At 49.8% G+C, this 15,102-nt stretch overlaps 1 protein-coding gene across 1 annotated transcript in view; it reads right to left on the bottom strand.

The window, feature by feature from the left end:
• pard3aa (par-3 family cell polarity regulator alpha, a) overlaps window positions 1-15,102 on the bottom strand; it is a 350,702-nt gene that overhangs the window by 768 nt on the left and 334,832 nt on the right. Inside the window, exons 22-23 of the mRNA XM_080020374.1 lie at window positions 12,113-12,233; window positions 5,391-5,521 (exon numbers count right to left, since the gene is read on the bottom strand). Coding sequence (XP_079876500.1) covers window positions 5,391-5,521; window positions 12,113-12,233 — 252 coding nt within the window. The remainder of the gene's footprint in view (window positions 1-5,390; window positions 5,522-12,112; window positions 12,234-15,102) is intronic.

Raw genomic sequence — 15,102 nt, 5'->3', positions numbered from 1 at the left:
CCCTCAATACGGCGACATGAAGGAAGATGACACGAGAGAGGGAGAGAGAGAGAGAGAGAGATAGAGAGATAGAGAGATGGGAGACTTGACGCGGATGCCTCGAACGCCCATGGGACTATTAGTTCCGCGGCGTAAACAAACACAAACGATGTTAAAGCCTCCCCAGCAAAGACGTGCCACTTTCATCCATTTAGCTCCTTTCCGGGGGCTGCGCAGACAGAATGCACTTACGGTACAGACAGTAATGGCATGATCCGCCCAATACTTCTCCGGAGTCCCTCCCTGAGCCGACGCGAGGGGCCCGCCAGCCGAGAACACACAAAAAGTACCAGAATAAACCGCCCAAACCTTCCAACCTCCCCGTCCTTCTCTTGGAAATTGCCCTTTAAAGGAAAGCCTCATCGAGACGAGGCAGGGTTGTTGTGTTTTTTGGCCAGCGCGTCGGGCCCCGCCTCGCCTCTATGGCCGGGATCCATTAGGGGCGACATGCAATGGAGGGGCCCGTGGCAGCGTCTTTTGCACCCATGGTGGGAAAAGCTCTCCCATTCACACCTCACTGGCACCACAGTGTTCTTAAAAGGCTTTCGAGTTTACCGCCGAGGCACAAAGAGAGCCAACAGCAGCATGGCGGGCCTTGTCTCGCTCAGAGTGTCATTCCTGGGGGAAGCCGGGGGAGAGAGAGCGAGAGAGACAAGGGACGAGAAAACCGTGGACGACTTGGCGTTCAAAGCACTTGTAACTTTGGCAAACAATTTTGTGTCCCTGTCAAAACCCCGGCCGGGGTAAAGGGAGAGCTTAATGGATCCGGACCGGCTCTCCGGCTTGCGCTGAGCTCCCACGCGTCGAATGTCAAGGACGCTCGTCCTCTCGGGGGCCAGGGCACGACTTTGGTTTGAGAATCGGGGGGACATTGCAGAGTAAAGAGTAAAATATTGGCACCCCATTGCTGGCGCGCACATCGCCGGCACCGTCGGAGGAGTGGACAGGTGCGCAAATTGCGCCCCGACCGCTCCCTCTCCGCGCCCTCGCTCTCCGGACGGCGCGCTCGGCGGCCGCCTATCTCGCCTGTAGGAGCTGGCCCCCGATCGCTCCCTCTCCGCACCTCGTCGTATGTTGTTATTGAGGGGGACGCTCTGTTTTTCCCAGAAAGGGGGGTCCGGACCCCCCAGTCCCCCGTGCGATTTCCACCCCTGCTCGGGGCCTTCTCCCTCCATTTTCTAGTTAACTAGATTGATTGAATATTGACATTTTTACTGCCTTTTCTCTTCAGGGATAAATACAGTATCCATCCATCCATCCATCCATCCATCCACCCACCCACCCATCTATCTACAGTATCTATCTATCTATCTATCTATCTATCTATCTATCTATCTATCTATCTATCTGTCTATCTATCTATCTATCTATCTGTCTATCTATCTATCTATCTATCCACCCACCCATCTATCTACAGTATCTACCCATCTACCCATCTATCTATCTATCTATCTATCTACCAGGGTTGTTTATATTTGAGTCTGATAAAGCACTTTGTGAGCAACGCCAGCGATTGAGCAGGGTGATAAATCAAACATCCATCTAAAATCACAACAAACAACAGTATTTTGTGTAAAGACCCACACTGACAATGAAGCCAGAACTACTGTCTATACAAACTTTGACTTAGATCCTGCGCGGTCTGCTGTCACACACGTGTATGTATGCATGTGTCCCTGAAATCCAACTCTATTGACTGTTGAGTGCACAGTTTGTTTTCATCAAATATTTCCTGGTAGAAATAAGTATTCCACAAACAAAACTGAAATTAGAATTATTTTTATATAATAATTATTATGAATTTTATATGTAATGGGTTAACAGCCGAATGTAAAAAAAAAAAAAGCATTTTCTTGAATTAATCTTCTTCAACTTATTAGTGAAAAGTGCTTCCCGTTTCTGGTTTCCACCAGCCCAACAGACACTAATGGTAGCCCAGACACAACCCCTCATTTATGTGTGTGTGTGTGTGTGTGTGTGTGTGTGTGTGTGTGTGTGTGTGTGTGTGTGTGTGTGTGTGTGAATGAGTGTGTGCAGATTTTTGGCTGTATAATAACATGCACGTGCAAGCTTGTGTAAATGTTTTTTCTCGTCTCCCCTCTGCCTGCACATGTGCGCTAATTCTTTGTTTGTTTCAAGTGTACACGTGTGCAAAAAAAAATGCATGCGCTCACACATATGTGGTCGTTGGTCTCCCATATGTGTATGTGTGTGTGTGTGTGTGTGTGTGTGTGTGTGTGCGCGCGTGTGTGTGTGGACTCGGTGCCAGTACAAGGGGAATTGGCGAAGGGGCCAGATGCGGGGACAGACCGCGGGGCAGAGTCCGACCACATGCTCCGAATTGCGGGGGGGGGCCCCGCGCTCTTCGGGAACACCCCGCCCCTCCCGGATAACCCCCCTTTTCAGCTCACGAAACAAGATAAGATTAGAAGATGGGCTGGGGCGAGACTTGGGTGAGGGAATACGACTGGGATGGCGGGAAGGGACAGTGGGAGCCATGGTTCCAGAGGAATGCGGGGGCCCCGAGGGACACGTCTGGGGGAGTCGGCTCCCTTATCACCTCTCCCTCCCGGGCCAGGACGTGTCACAAAGTGGATCGCTTACACTTGCCGACGGAGGGAATGGGAAGGAGGGTGCGGGGGGAGGGGGGAGGGGGGAGGGGAGGGGGGGATTCATCACCTTGTGGGAGAGCGAGAGCGAGCGGAGTAAATTTAGAATGACACGGCATAACAAACAAAGCCAGGATGTTGCCGCAGAGAGAGAGAGAGAGAGAGAGAGAGAGAGAGGGAGAAGCCACCTCTCTGTGTTTGTCTTGAAAACAGCTGGGGAAAATCACTTAATGGAAAGAAGGAGAGAAATGGAGAGAATAAAATAAATACACTTTGGGGGCGAGGAAGTTTTTGTTTGAGAGTATTTTTTGGGGGGGGAAACCACTGGCAGCTCACTCCGAACGGTTAAGAAGTTTCTTCTGGACGGGAGAGTGTGTGTTTTGCACGTGTAAACACTTTAAGTGTGTGTGTGTGTGTGTGTGTGTGTGTGTGTGTGTGTGTGTGTGTGTGTGTGTGTGTGTGTTCGGTGTGCGGTTAGTCGACGGCGTCTCTTCCAGGCTAATCACTGCTCTTTCCCTCTCTCCCTCTAACAAACCCCTCCACACCCCACCGCTAACACTAATCCCGCTCCCACAACAAGCCTTCATTAGCTTCACATCGCAGACAGCTCGCTAAGCCGCGGCGTCATCAGATAGCCGGCTACCGTTGCCACTCCTGGAAGGTTTTTTTTTTGTTTGTTTTTTTATTGTCCCTTTATGTTTGTTTTTTTTTTTTCTTTTTGCGAGTGACTGCCTATAGCGACATAACATTTTTTGGAAGGGAAGGGGAGTGACGGGAAAATCGCGGGGTAATGTCCCCCCCCCCCCGGCGCCGCTCCCCACGAGGAGATCGGAGCAGCCTAATGGGCGGCCGCGTCCGGAGAGCGGGCTCTGATTAGCCTCAGCCGGAGGTCAGAGGTCAATCCCGGAGCTCATCCGACCTCCTCCTCCTCCTCCTCCCGCTGCTGAAAGACGCCCGGAGACCGCGGCGGGGGAAGAGAAAACGCTTGTTGAGGGCTGGGAAAACCTCGCCCCGGCCGGAGAGAGAGAGAGAGAGAGAGAGAGAGAGAGAGAGAGAGAGAGAGAGAGCCGGGCGGGGCGGGCCGAGATGGAGGGAGCCGGGGCAAATCAAAGACGACGCCCGCGAGACAACACCTATGAGAGCAACATGCGGGAACGGTCAGGGCTTTCCGTCCATTATTGATTATGCATTCATGCGGACCACAAATCCACAGCCACGGACAGGAACACGGCCGCATCGACCCGGCTGCAGCTGTCCGTGGAGCGCAGAGGGATGCGGAGGGGGGGCGGGGGCAGCAGGGGTATGAAGAAAGAAGTTAAGAATTACGAAAGGGGATTAACGATAACGAGACGATAACGAACGAAACAAACTATGTGGAATCTCACGAGGGGGAATCGGATTTTTGCGTTTTTATTTTTCCCCCCTCGCCGACACGACCGGGATCCCTTCAGGATTCCCGCACGCACGCGAGTCAGCACGCACGCGCGCCTGCTGAAAAAGGGTGTGCTCTGTCAGTGTTGTAAAAAGGCAGCGGAGCTATTCCCTTCGCACGAGCGCAACATGATCCTTTGAAAAACTCAAATACATCACTCTGTATGTTCACCACATGAAACATCTGCCGCCGGGGGCCGGCTCTGGGCGCGGCCGAAAACAGCGGAAACAGCGGAAAGGGGCGAAAGGAGAGAAAGAAAAATTAAGTAAATAGTTGAATTCCTCCGCGTCGGTCAAGGTACAGAGTCAGGCGAGAGTCGACGAGACTTGACCCACACATAAACACGCACTCACACACACACATACGCACACACGCACACACACGCGCACACACACACGCGCACACACACACCGACGTGCAAGGCTCTTGTATGTGAACGGCTCGGGCTCTGCCTTTCGCCTGTTCTGCGTGGGACACCAGAGTGATTAGCCGGAGTCGAGGAAGGAGGATCAGCAGAAAGAGCGGCAGGAGGATCGGAGACGACGGAGAATGCAAATACTGATACCAAACACCCCCCCCCCCTCCCCCCCGAGGCTTCCGGATGGGAGATACGCTAAGCCTTATTGGCATCTCGCTGACAGATATGCAATAGGCAAAAAAAAGAGAGTGGAGAAGAGAGGAGGAAGCTGGAGGAAGAGCGCCGCGCTCTTCCTCCATCTTTTTTTTGTCTATTGCACGCGCGACTCTGAAGTTTACCCGAGCTCCGGAGAGAGCGGCCGAGCTTGAAGAAAGGAATTTCCTTTTACAAACAAGCCGCCGGAACCGTTATTATCCATTAAGGACTATGAGCGAGGTGTGCGTGCGCGTGCGTGTGTGTGTGTGTGTGTGTGTGTGTGTTTTGAGGATGCGTCTCTCCCGCAAAGTCACGCCACTTTGCGAGGGTCAACATCGACTTAATGAAGCGACGGAAGTGTCAGTGCTCGAAAAGAAATCCAGAGCGATTGGAATGATTGGTTTTTCAAAAGATTTTTTCTTTTCCTTTTTTTTGATCATTTCACACTCTGGAGAGATCGGTTTGAAGGGCCTTTGTGGTCAATGGACTTTGAGGGTTGCCGGAGAGACACTCGAAAAAGCACAAAAAGTGCCCCCCCGGACAAGATAGCAAAAAAAAAACGGACAATAACTAGCTTGTGGATGAATGGTTTTAAAGTGGAATTTCTGCATAATTTGAACATTTCTGTCAAAATAAAGAAATAAATAAATATAATCGTTTAAGTGGGATTTTCTCTCTCTCTCTCGCGCTGACTCACCTTGGCAGGGAGCTGTAGTGTCTCTGCGCCTGTTGAAATCCCTCTACTTCTTCCTGCTGCTGCTGCTGGTGCTTCTGGGTGTCCACCGTTGCCGAATGGCGCCCGCCCGGCGTCTCCGTCCCATTGCTGGCCTGTAACGACGCCAAGTGTCACGCAAAGAGTCAGAACGCACGGGGATGGCAGAAAAAACAGGCAAACAGAAAAGGCAGCCCCAGACGATCAAATCAGTAAAAAAAAATAAAAAAGTAGTAGTAGTAGTATCCAGATGGTGAGAAAAGGAAACAATGGAATCCAGAGACACATTTGGAATAAGGGGATGAATCCTCACAATGCACCACCTTCGCCTCCATCTTTGCGGCGTGTGGCGGCAGCAGGCTCTGCGAGCGGCGCCGCGACCCTGGCGGCAACCCCCTGCGTGTGCGTGCGTTTGCTCGCACTTCGGTCGCCGCTCAGCGCCGGCGCTCAGTCTGAAGCCCGGACGCGGAACCGCCGCCCCCCCCCCCCCCCCCCCCTCCCCCGGCGGGCCGGACGGCGCCGGCTCTAGTGAGCGGGCTGATGAGCTGAAGTGACCGGACAATTACGCGGAGGAGAGTCCGTGAGATACTTACGGCCCCTCCCGAGGAAGGTGTCGGCCCAAATGTCACGTTCAGTCCGGGGACGGGTGTGTGCGCGCGCACGTCTGAGTGATTGTGAGAGCGAGGTAACGTGTGTGTGTGTGTGGTCGGTCGTTTTGCGCCGGTGGTTCCAGTTTGACAAAAGTATTTACTTTGTGTTATATTTTGGGAATCGAATAGCCAGTGGTCAGCGGTTTCTGGCCGGTTGGCAAATGTCAATACGGCTGAATGCACATGTGCTTGAGGATGGTTGTATCAGGCAGAGCGACGTCTGGAAAGAGAAGAAGTGTGAAACCTGCACTTTGGCGGGCGAGCGTTCGGGTGTTTTTTTTTTTTTCGGGGAGAGTTGGACGTGCATGTCTGCGAGCGTTTTGGCTGCTGCTGGAAGGTGCGGTGATTGGATACGTCGGGGGGGGGGGGTAGCGAGGCTGTCAGAGAAACTTCAGCTCGGGGAACATCTTGCGTTCTTCAAATAGGCTGTTCTCTTTCCCACTTGGACGGCTGTAATAACAGCGCAATTACATTTTCGCTCGACGTTCTCGCCAAGAAACCCCCCCCCCAGCAACACCACCACCCCCGAGCACCAAATCGAAAAGAAGAAAAAAACTGACACTCCACATGTGTGTCAAATGAATTGGACTCAAATGTCTGCAGGATTTTCGCTGGAACAACCTGTTTCTACGCTTGAGGGAAAATGGCGAGCATGCGAATAACAGATTAGGTGCGGCGGTGGGGCGTCGGGGGCTTTTTTTCAAATTTTTATTTCATCTTCATTCGTGCAGGGTCGGCGGGTGAGGGGCGCACGCTTTCTTCGGGGCCAACGCCCTGCCGACGATGTTTTATAAGGGACGAGCGGCAGTGAGAAAATAATTAGTCGTGCGCCGAGAAACCTTCTCATGCGATGGGAGTTGGAGGTCCCGAGGACGACGGCCAAAAAGGTGCAGAAGGAGCTCCGTGCCGTTTCCACTCAGGATCGAAAGGTTTGAGTCGGATGACGCCACGCCAGGAGAGGAAATCGGTCAGTGTAATGGCATTAGCCAAGGAGGGGAATCAGATTATTTCCAGTTAGGGCTGGAATACAACGCCACATAAACCATGACATTTGCAGAAATTGAATCAAAGGGGACGTCCGCCGCTCCTTTTTCTTTTGATCCGATAATGCAAAAAAAATGATGTTGATGCGACACACTTTTATTTCTGACCTGACAGTCAAAGACAAAAGCGTTGTGTGTGTTTGTGTGTGTGTGTGTGTGCACGCGTGTGTGTGTGTGTGTGTGTGTGTGTGTGTGTGTGTGTGTGTGTGTGTGTGTGTGTGTGTGTGTGTGTGTGGTAGGGGCGGCGGGGGGAGTGGTTTTGACACCTGTTAAAACAAGAACATTCACAGACGGTGAGCCAGGTGGGGGGTGGAGGGTGGAGGGTGGGGCGGGTGTAATCACGGAAATTATTTGCAGCTATCAGAAATCAGGGACCACGGAGGCAGATGTGAGGAGCTCGAGAACTTCCAAAACAAAAGCCAAAACGGAGCCAAAGTCGGAGCTGGCCCCGGCCCCAGATGTAGACCTTTTTCCTGCGTATCAAAGCTTTCCGCTGCCAGGGGTCAGTAGGTACATAATGGCTCCACGCTCCCTTAAAGTCCGTGTTTTCGCAACAATCGCAAGACTGCAGACATACTGTATGCAAACAAGGAAACCTTTTGAGCCGGAAAGCGTTTAACCGCGTGACCCGGCGATGCGCGGATAGCAAATTGAAAATATACGAGAGGAGGCGAGCAAAGGAGAGACACGAGAAACCGGCAAAGCCGACGTGAGACACGCCATAGCGCAGATTGATCAAGAATCACTTCTTGAAGTCCGGTTGCATTTCCCAACAAATCCTTAATGGCTGTCGATTCACCGGAGGCCCCGACGCAGCCGTGTCTGTTTGCAGTCAGTAGGTTATGCGGCTCCAACTAGGAACGACTGGTGTGGTCCGCCGTTTCCTGGCTCCAGGGATTGTGTTATTGCCATCACACAACTTTGCTACAGTGAAATCATTCACCGTCTGTGCCAAATGCACAACAGCGGCACAGGATATATTCTGCGATCCCCGTAGATCAGTTCAGCACGTAATCTGGGTGGTGCGGTGTTGACAAAAAAGAAAATAAAGTTTGCTCGGCGAAAAGAAACGATGCATCGCGTCCCCATTCTTTCTCTTCCCCCTTTGTTCACGCTTATCTGACGATAGAGACAATTCAGCGTCCAAGAAATCCTTGTACAATAAACATTCCGATGATTGCAAACTGTGTCTCCCGCCTATGTAACAGTACGACCGTATAACAGCACACGCCACAGATTGCCCCAGAATGCGTGGGTGGGAATAGCCTATGGAGGGGTGGGGGGCGGGGGGCGGCGAGGTCATCCACTGTCATGGTACTGAGTATTAAACATGGAGCCTTAACCTTGACCCATTAGTCCCAGAGAAGTCAAATGACTTCACCTACTGAGAGGCTTATGCTGCACATGACCGCATGGGAAAGTGAGAAGCGCGCGCACACACGCACGCACGCACGCACGCACCCACGCACGGCTTTGGTAGGGGAGAAAGAGATGAGTGGTTTAAAATGGAGAGTCTGATCCGAGGTACCAGCATGGGGCGCTTATTCTTCTGTGTGGCCATGCTTATAGGCGCTTCCAACTGCAAGAAAAAAAAAAAAAAAACCTGAATGGCTACAGACATCGAGTGGGGAGAAGACGCAACTCTGGAAAGAATTTACTGCCTTTATAGCGAACATCTGGAAGCCCCCTCTCACGGAGTAGTGAATGAGGGTGTGTGTGTGTGTGTGTGTGGGGGGGGGTTTGGGGGGGTTCTGTGCTAATTGCGCTGAGTTGGCAGCGGACTGGGTGACAGTCAGGGAGAAATGGATTTTTGATTATTATTTTTTCAGGAAGGGGCCGAGCTCAGCGGCGTCTCCGTCAGGTCCCCTAGAGGGGCTCAAATGAGGCACAAAGGCGACACACCTTGTTTGGCTTCGCGTTGCTTCTGCACGCTGGACAGCGCCCGGGCAGCGACCCAAAAAGAAGGGAAGACAAACGGCTCTTCCGGCACGGGTCTTTTGGGTGACACCTTGTGTAGTTCCTGCTCTGTTTTCTGTTTGTGATCTGACTGTGCCGTCAAGGTGGTAAACCGTAAGATCATTTCCGTCATTGTTTTGTTGAGAAATCCCGTGTTTGATCATTTACTTTGGCTCGCACTTTCTAAGGACAAGCCATTCCTACACGCCGTTGGTGGCGGGGTCCGTCGACGGGGCACGTGAGAGAAGCGAGGGGTGGCTGCAGTGGTCGACTGGGCACGTCTCTATTGCTCAGACACCTGAAAATGAGCAATAAACATACAAGTAAAGCATGCATATCATCATATCATCACGGTTCATTTACCTGGGCAATAGAGGGCAAGCCCGTTACACAAATGCCGACAGCCTTTGTCTAGCCGACAAAAAATATCAGCCCATAATGAGGTCTGCAGCGCTGATATTTCAGCCACTTCGAGGTACGGAGGAGTTGGCGTCTGCGCCCCACTTTGGGGCGGCAGATGCGGGTGGAAGCCATTTCCACTGCCCACAGACAGTGAGCATCAAAGTGGCGCGGCGGCCTTTGATGTGGCGGGTATTTCTTTGCATACCCCAACCTTTACGCAACTGAATTTCGCTGAACGTTTCGCTTTTTTTTGGGGTTTTTTTTTTTCCTCAATAAATGTTACGGAATGCTGAGCCCGGTCCCGGGCTGTCTGGGAGCAACTGAGGCCTTTGTGTCGGTTCGCAGGCTGCGCCACACGGAAGTCTTCAAGGATGGTTTTCAGCAGTTAGAAATTTTTATTTTATTTTTTTCATGGAAGAGATCTGCCGTGCCGATAAAAAATGCGTAGAGAAATATGTCAACGACGGAAAGTAAAAGGGCCATTTCATCTTGCGTTTTTACAGGTTCCTCTTTCCTCAATATCCCCTAGGGGGATTTATAAAGTGCTGTCCAACTTTTGGTCTCTGGCTGTCAAGGATATTTATCCTTTAAATTGTTGTTTTCGAGCAGTGGGTGCTCCTCGCTAAATAGAGTGTGCTCAGCCATCTCCTATGTCGAGTTGTAATCCATTCCACACTTTGTTCCATACCTCCTTTTCCCCACATTACCTCTTTTGTTCACATCCGAGATGATCAGCCCACTCAACATATTTGTTTTAAGAGATATTCATCTGGAGGATAACCGTATCCCTTTGGCTTTTTGATCACGCAAACATGACAGGGGTTTCACTCGAGTCCCTCTAATCAGTGTCAACGCATAACACGGGCCCTCCCTACATCTCCCTTAACAAGCTCTGCCATTTTGAATTCTCCCTCGCAGGACGAGCAAAACATAAAAGAAGACTAATAAAGCAGACTCCTATACTCTGGGGAGGGGCCCCTATCTCTCATTACCAGTGGAATAGCGCTGGGACTTTTTACAATGTCAACAATCGCAAGCAATTAGGAGCTCAGAGGCTGGGAGACTGCTTAGTACTGAACAAACAGTTAACATCTCCGTTCTTCACAGAGGGGAGAGAAGCAGTGGGAAAGGAGAGAGAGAGAGAGAGAGAGAGAGAGAGAGAGAGAGAGAGAAAGGGAAAGAGGGAGACAAAGACGTTAAGACAACATTGGAAAAGCTGCCGACTTTCAATAGTTTTCGGCCATCAGCAAGGCTAACACTGAGCCTAATCCAAGGCAAACAGTCAGCTCACCTTCTTCTCTATAGGATGTACCTTGGATGAACGCTGGTAATAGTAATGACCTGGAGTTAAACTCACCAACAACAAAAAAGCCTGAGAATGAGAAGATCAGTCTGTTTTTTTTAGGTCCATTCCGCTAGAAATGAAATTGCCCAAATGGCAACGCCATGGACTTGGCACTGCCAGGAAAAAAAAAAAAAAAAAGAAAAAGGGAAAAAAAAAAAAAAAGTGTGGCGCCAAACATCTCGACTTCAAGGTTCAACATTCTGACCCACAATTTAGGAAATGGTTCTAGCCTGTGCCATAATTAGCCAATCATCTTTTCAAATCGCCTCCTTCTCGGCAGCCAGGTCAGTGAGTCGCAGGACAAAAGCAAAGTCTGTCTCAAGCCATTACGTCGCAAAGATACACAATTATATGACCTCTGACCCCTTCACGGTCAGCTACACCACAGCCCCTATTTTATGTTCCTAGATGGAGATAAAGGAATAAAGGACTGATATGTCGCGTTCTTTATGCATGCCGCGTTGTCGTAAGCATGTATTCGATAAACCTTACTCTAAGAGAACTCACTTTTGCACACAAGCGAGTTCAGACAACCAGAGTGCACTGCGTGGTGTAGGAACCGCCACTCCCACCCGAGTGTATTACCAAAGGAACTGACATTTTGATTACATTTTTGCAATTACGAGAAATTAATCCCACTGTTGCAACACATCAATCAAGAAACAGAAAAAGTTATCCAATTTTTAACTCCAAAAATGTAAAAGTCTTGATAATTAAGTCTGATGAAAATTAAATGAATATTTAAGTGGGATTTCAATGGAGTAACCTCACCACCCAGCAACCTCAAATGTACCCCTTGCTATTTCTCTCCTCTTCATCTGGCGCCTTTCCCCAAAAGCTAGAAATGGCAAAGATGAGGCATAATTAGCAATTAGTTCCAGGCTTAAAGGTTGACTCTGGAAATTAGAAATGAGCCAGTGAAATTTGGAAAGAGAGTCAGTTTCAAGGACGCAGATTTGACAGTTTGGCAAGGGCATGTCCAGGAGGATTTTGTATTGAGTATGTGTGTGTGTGTGTGTGTGTGTGTGTGTGTGTGTGTGTGTGTGTGTGTGTGTGTGTGTGTGTGTGTGTGTGTGTGTGTGTGTGTGTGTGTGTGTGTGTCTGTAGGTAAGGGGTTAGTTTAGGTTGCATCCAAACACAAAGGCAGGTGTGAGGACAGGCAAAGACACGACTGTGGGATCAAGTTAAGCAGGATTAGGAACGGCACTGCAGAAAGTATAGGGGATCCATTAAGAGGTTCGTAGGCTTGGTGATAAGATAGGTCTTATATTCTTAGTTTTTATGGCGGGCTGCGTCTACCGGAACACTCACCCAGGGCTGGTCCGAGCCGAAGGCGTGCCGGCATTCCTCGGGCTCCTCCTCCTGTTTGGCCTGCTGGAACTCGTGCCTCAGCCTCTGTATCCGATCGTGGTTGCTGGGAGCCATGTTGGTGCTGTGGGCCCACAAAGAGGGACAGACAGAGAGAGAGGGAGAGATGGATGAAACCGCAAGAAACCACAAGAGCCGGCAGATTTTGTGACCCTGTTTCACATTATTTTCTTCAAAGAGGAATCATTTTTGACAAATTGAAAATTTGTCCCAGTGATGTCAAAATCAAAGAGTTTTATTTATCAAATGTACAATATACCACAGGGTTATTCTGAACAGTGAAATTCTAATGACATGGCAAGCGACAACTTCGTACTGTAGAAGGCATAAAGAGAAGATAGGATATAGTCGATAGTTAAAAAGAGTCAGCAAATGAGGGCAAAACTGGCAAAAAATATTGCAAGAATAGCAAAAATATATATAGACACAATAAAAAATAATTGAGAAAAAAAACCACTAGCAGCAGTTACAGGAAATTAAAAAATGGGGAATATATATATATGTATCCGGATGGTTCTAGATAGAGGAAGAGTATGACTGGACAATAGAAATAGAAATATTAAAAGTTATAATATAAAGTGGAGTTGTGTCGATGAATATGTACGACTGGATCATTTACAATGAATGAAAGTGACCAGAGCGTATGTAGAATTGTTTGTGTTATCCATACGATCAGTATCTTATTATCACTGGTTAAGAAGCCTGATGGCCTGGGGATAAAAACTGTTTGTGAGTCTGGTAGTCTGTGCCCAGATGCTCCGGTAACGTCTACCAGGCAGCAGCAACGTGAGAAGTCCATAGCCTGGGTGGCTGTAGTCTTTTATGATTTTCCGTGTGTGGTAGATGCACCAGGCAGCAATGCAGCCAGAGAGGATGGCCTCAATGGTGACGTGTCAAACATCTCGAGTCTCCTCAGGAAGTATAGGCACTTTTGGGCAGTTCTTTACCACCCAGTCCACTTGCCTGGACCGGGTGAGGTCATCTTTGATGAACACACCAAGTAACTTGATGCAGGAGACTCACTCCACTTCAGCTCCATCGATGTGAATGGGGGCCGGTCCCCTCCCCTCTTGCTTCCTGAAGTCCGCGATCATCTCCTTTAAGTCTTGCAGACGCTGAGAGAGAGGGTGGCTGTCTCATCATTGTTTGAGATGAGACTCAGGGTTGTGGTGTCGTTTGTAAGCTTGAGGATGAGGTTGGAGCTGCGTCTGGCCACATAGTCATACGTGAAAGGGCATAGGAGCACAGGAGGCGACTGATTACGCAGCCCTGAGGGGCTCCGATGCTCAGTCAATGTGGAGCAGGTGAGGTTACCCATTCTCACCACCTGCGGTCTGCCCTGGTTCAGGATCCAGTGGCAAAGGGAGGTGTTGAGACCCAGGATCCTGAGCTTGGGAACGAGCTTAGTGGGCACAATAGTGTTAACACTCAGCTGTAATCTACAAACAGCATCCTCACGTATGTGTTACCCATATCCAGGAGGGAGAGGGCAGTGTGTACAGTCAGGGCGATGGTGTCGTCCTTAGATCTGTTGGGGCGGTATGAAAATTGAAGGGGGACCAAGGTGTCAGGAAGGATGGAGCCGATGTGGTTTCTGACTAGCCGCACAAAGCATTTCATGATGATCGAGGTCAGTGCTACCGGGCAGTAGTCATTCATGCAGGTGATGGAAGGTTTCTTTGGTACGGGGACAATGGCTGTCTGTTTGAAGCAGGTGGGGACTGCAGACTGCAGACCTCTGTTAGCTGGTCGTCGCACCCTCTGTGGACACAACCTGGAATACCATCTGGCCCAGGTGACTTCTGTGGGTTTACTTTTTTGGAAGCTCCATTTACATCAGCCGTAGATAGGGACAGAGTGCGGTCGTCCTGGTCCACAGTGAGCCTCAAAGTATGAATGGTGTTGCTCACCTCAAACTGTGCCCTGAAGGTGTTGAACTCATTGAGGAGATAGGCAGCGGGTCGGGCATCACTACTATTTCTCCCTTTATAGTCTGTGATGAATTGCAGTGCGCAAGACATGCGTCTGGGGTTGGAGCTGTGGTAGTTTGATTCCAACTTGTCCCTGTAGTCTCTTTTGGCATCTCTGATGGCTTTCTGTAGGTCACATCTGGACTGCCTCCAGGTCGCCAGAGCTATAGGCAGAGGACCGTGCTCTGACCTTAGCCATACATCATCATTCATTCAGGGCTTTTGGTTAGGGTTAGGGTTAGGGTCCAGTCCAGTCAAGTTAATCCTTTAATTTTAAGTTAATTTTTTTCACTCTAAGTTCATGCTCACTTAAGTAACATGACCCCTCTATTATTCTGTGACTTCTAAAGATTCCCAATTATTCCATTTATTGATTTAAAACAATGATAGTTTTAAGAAAGTGGCATTTTCAGATTTTTCAAACCTATCACCAGACAACAAAAATTCACAGAATGCAAATGGTAGGGTCCTCCCAGCCATTTGCCTTCATTGTTTTCTGGGAGCATCCCGCCGCCCGCTGCCTCCCGGTGCCTCCCGCTGCCTCCCGCTGCCGCCCGCTGCCTCCCGGTGCCTCCCGCTGCCTCCCGGTGCCTCCCGCTGCCTCCCGCTGCCTCCCGCTGCCTCCCGCTGCCTCCCGCTGCCTCCCACTGCCAGCTGCCAGTTCTGCGATATAATTGTGAGCTTCTGCGACGATTTCTTGCTTCTGGTGTTAATTTGTTGTTGTTTCTGTTAAACATTGCCACGGATGTGACGTCAGCGCTTCTTCTTTGTGTCTTCTGCGGCGCGGCTTAACATTTTTTTAACCACGCGAAGAAAACCCGATCTAGTCCCGGTTAACTTAAACGGTATTTTATCAAAATGATTTCATATTCGGACTTGACATTACACTGAATATTTAATTATTATTGGATAATATATTATTATTATTGGATTATATTGATCAGTATGTGTGCCTCAGAGGAA

Source organism: Zeus faber (genome assembly GCF_960531495.2).
Source record: "Zeus faber genome assembly, chromosome: 19".
NCBI lineage: Eukaryota > Metazoa > Chordata > Actinopteri > Zeiformes > Zeidae > Zeus > Zeus faber.
This window is presented reverse-complemented; position numbering and strand designations above follow the sequence as displayed.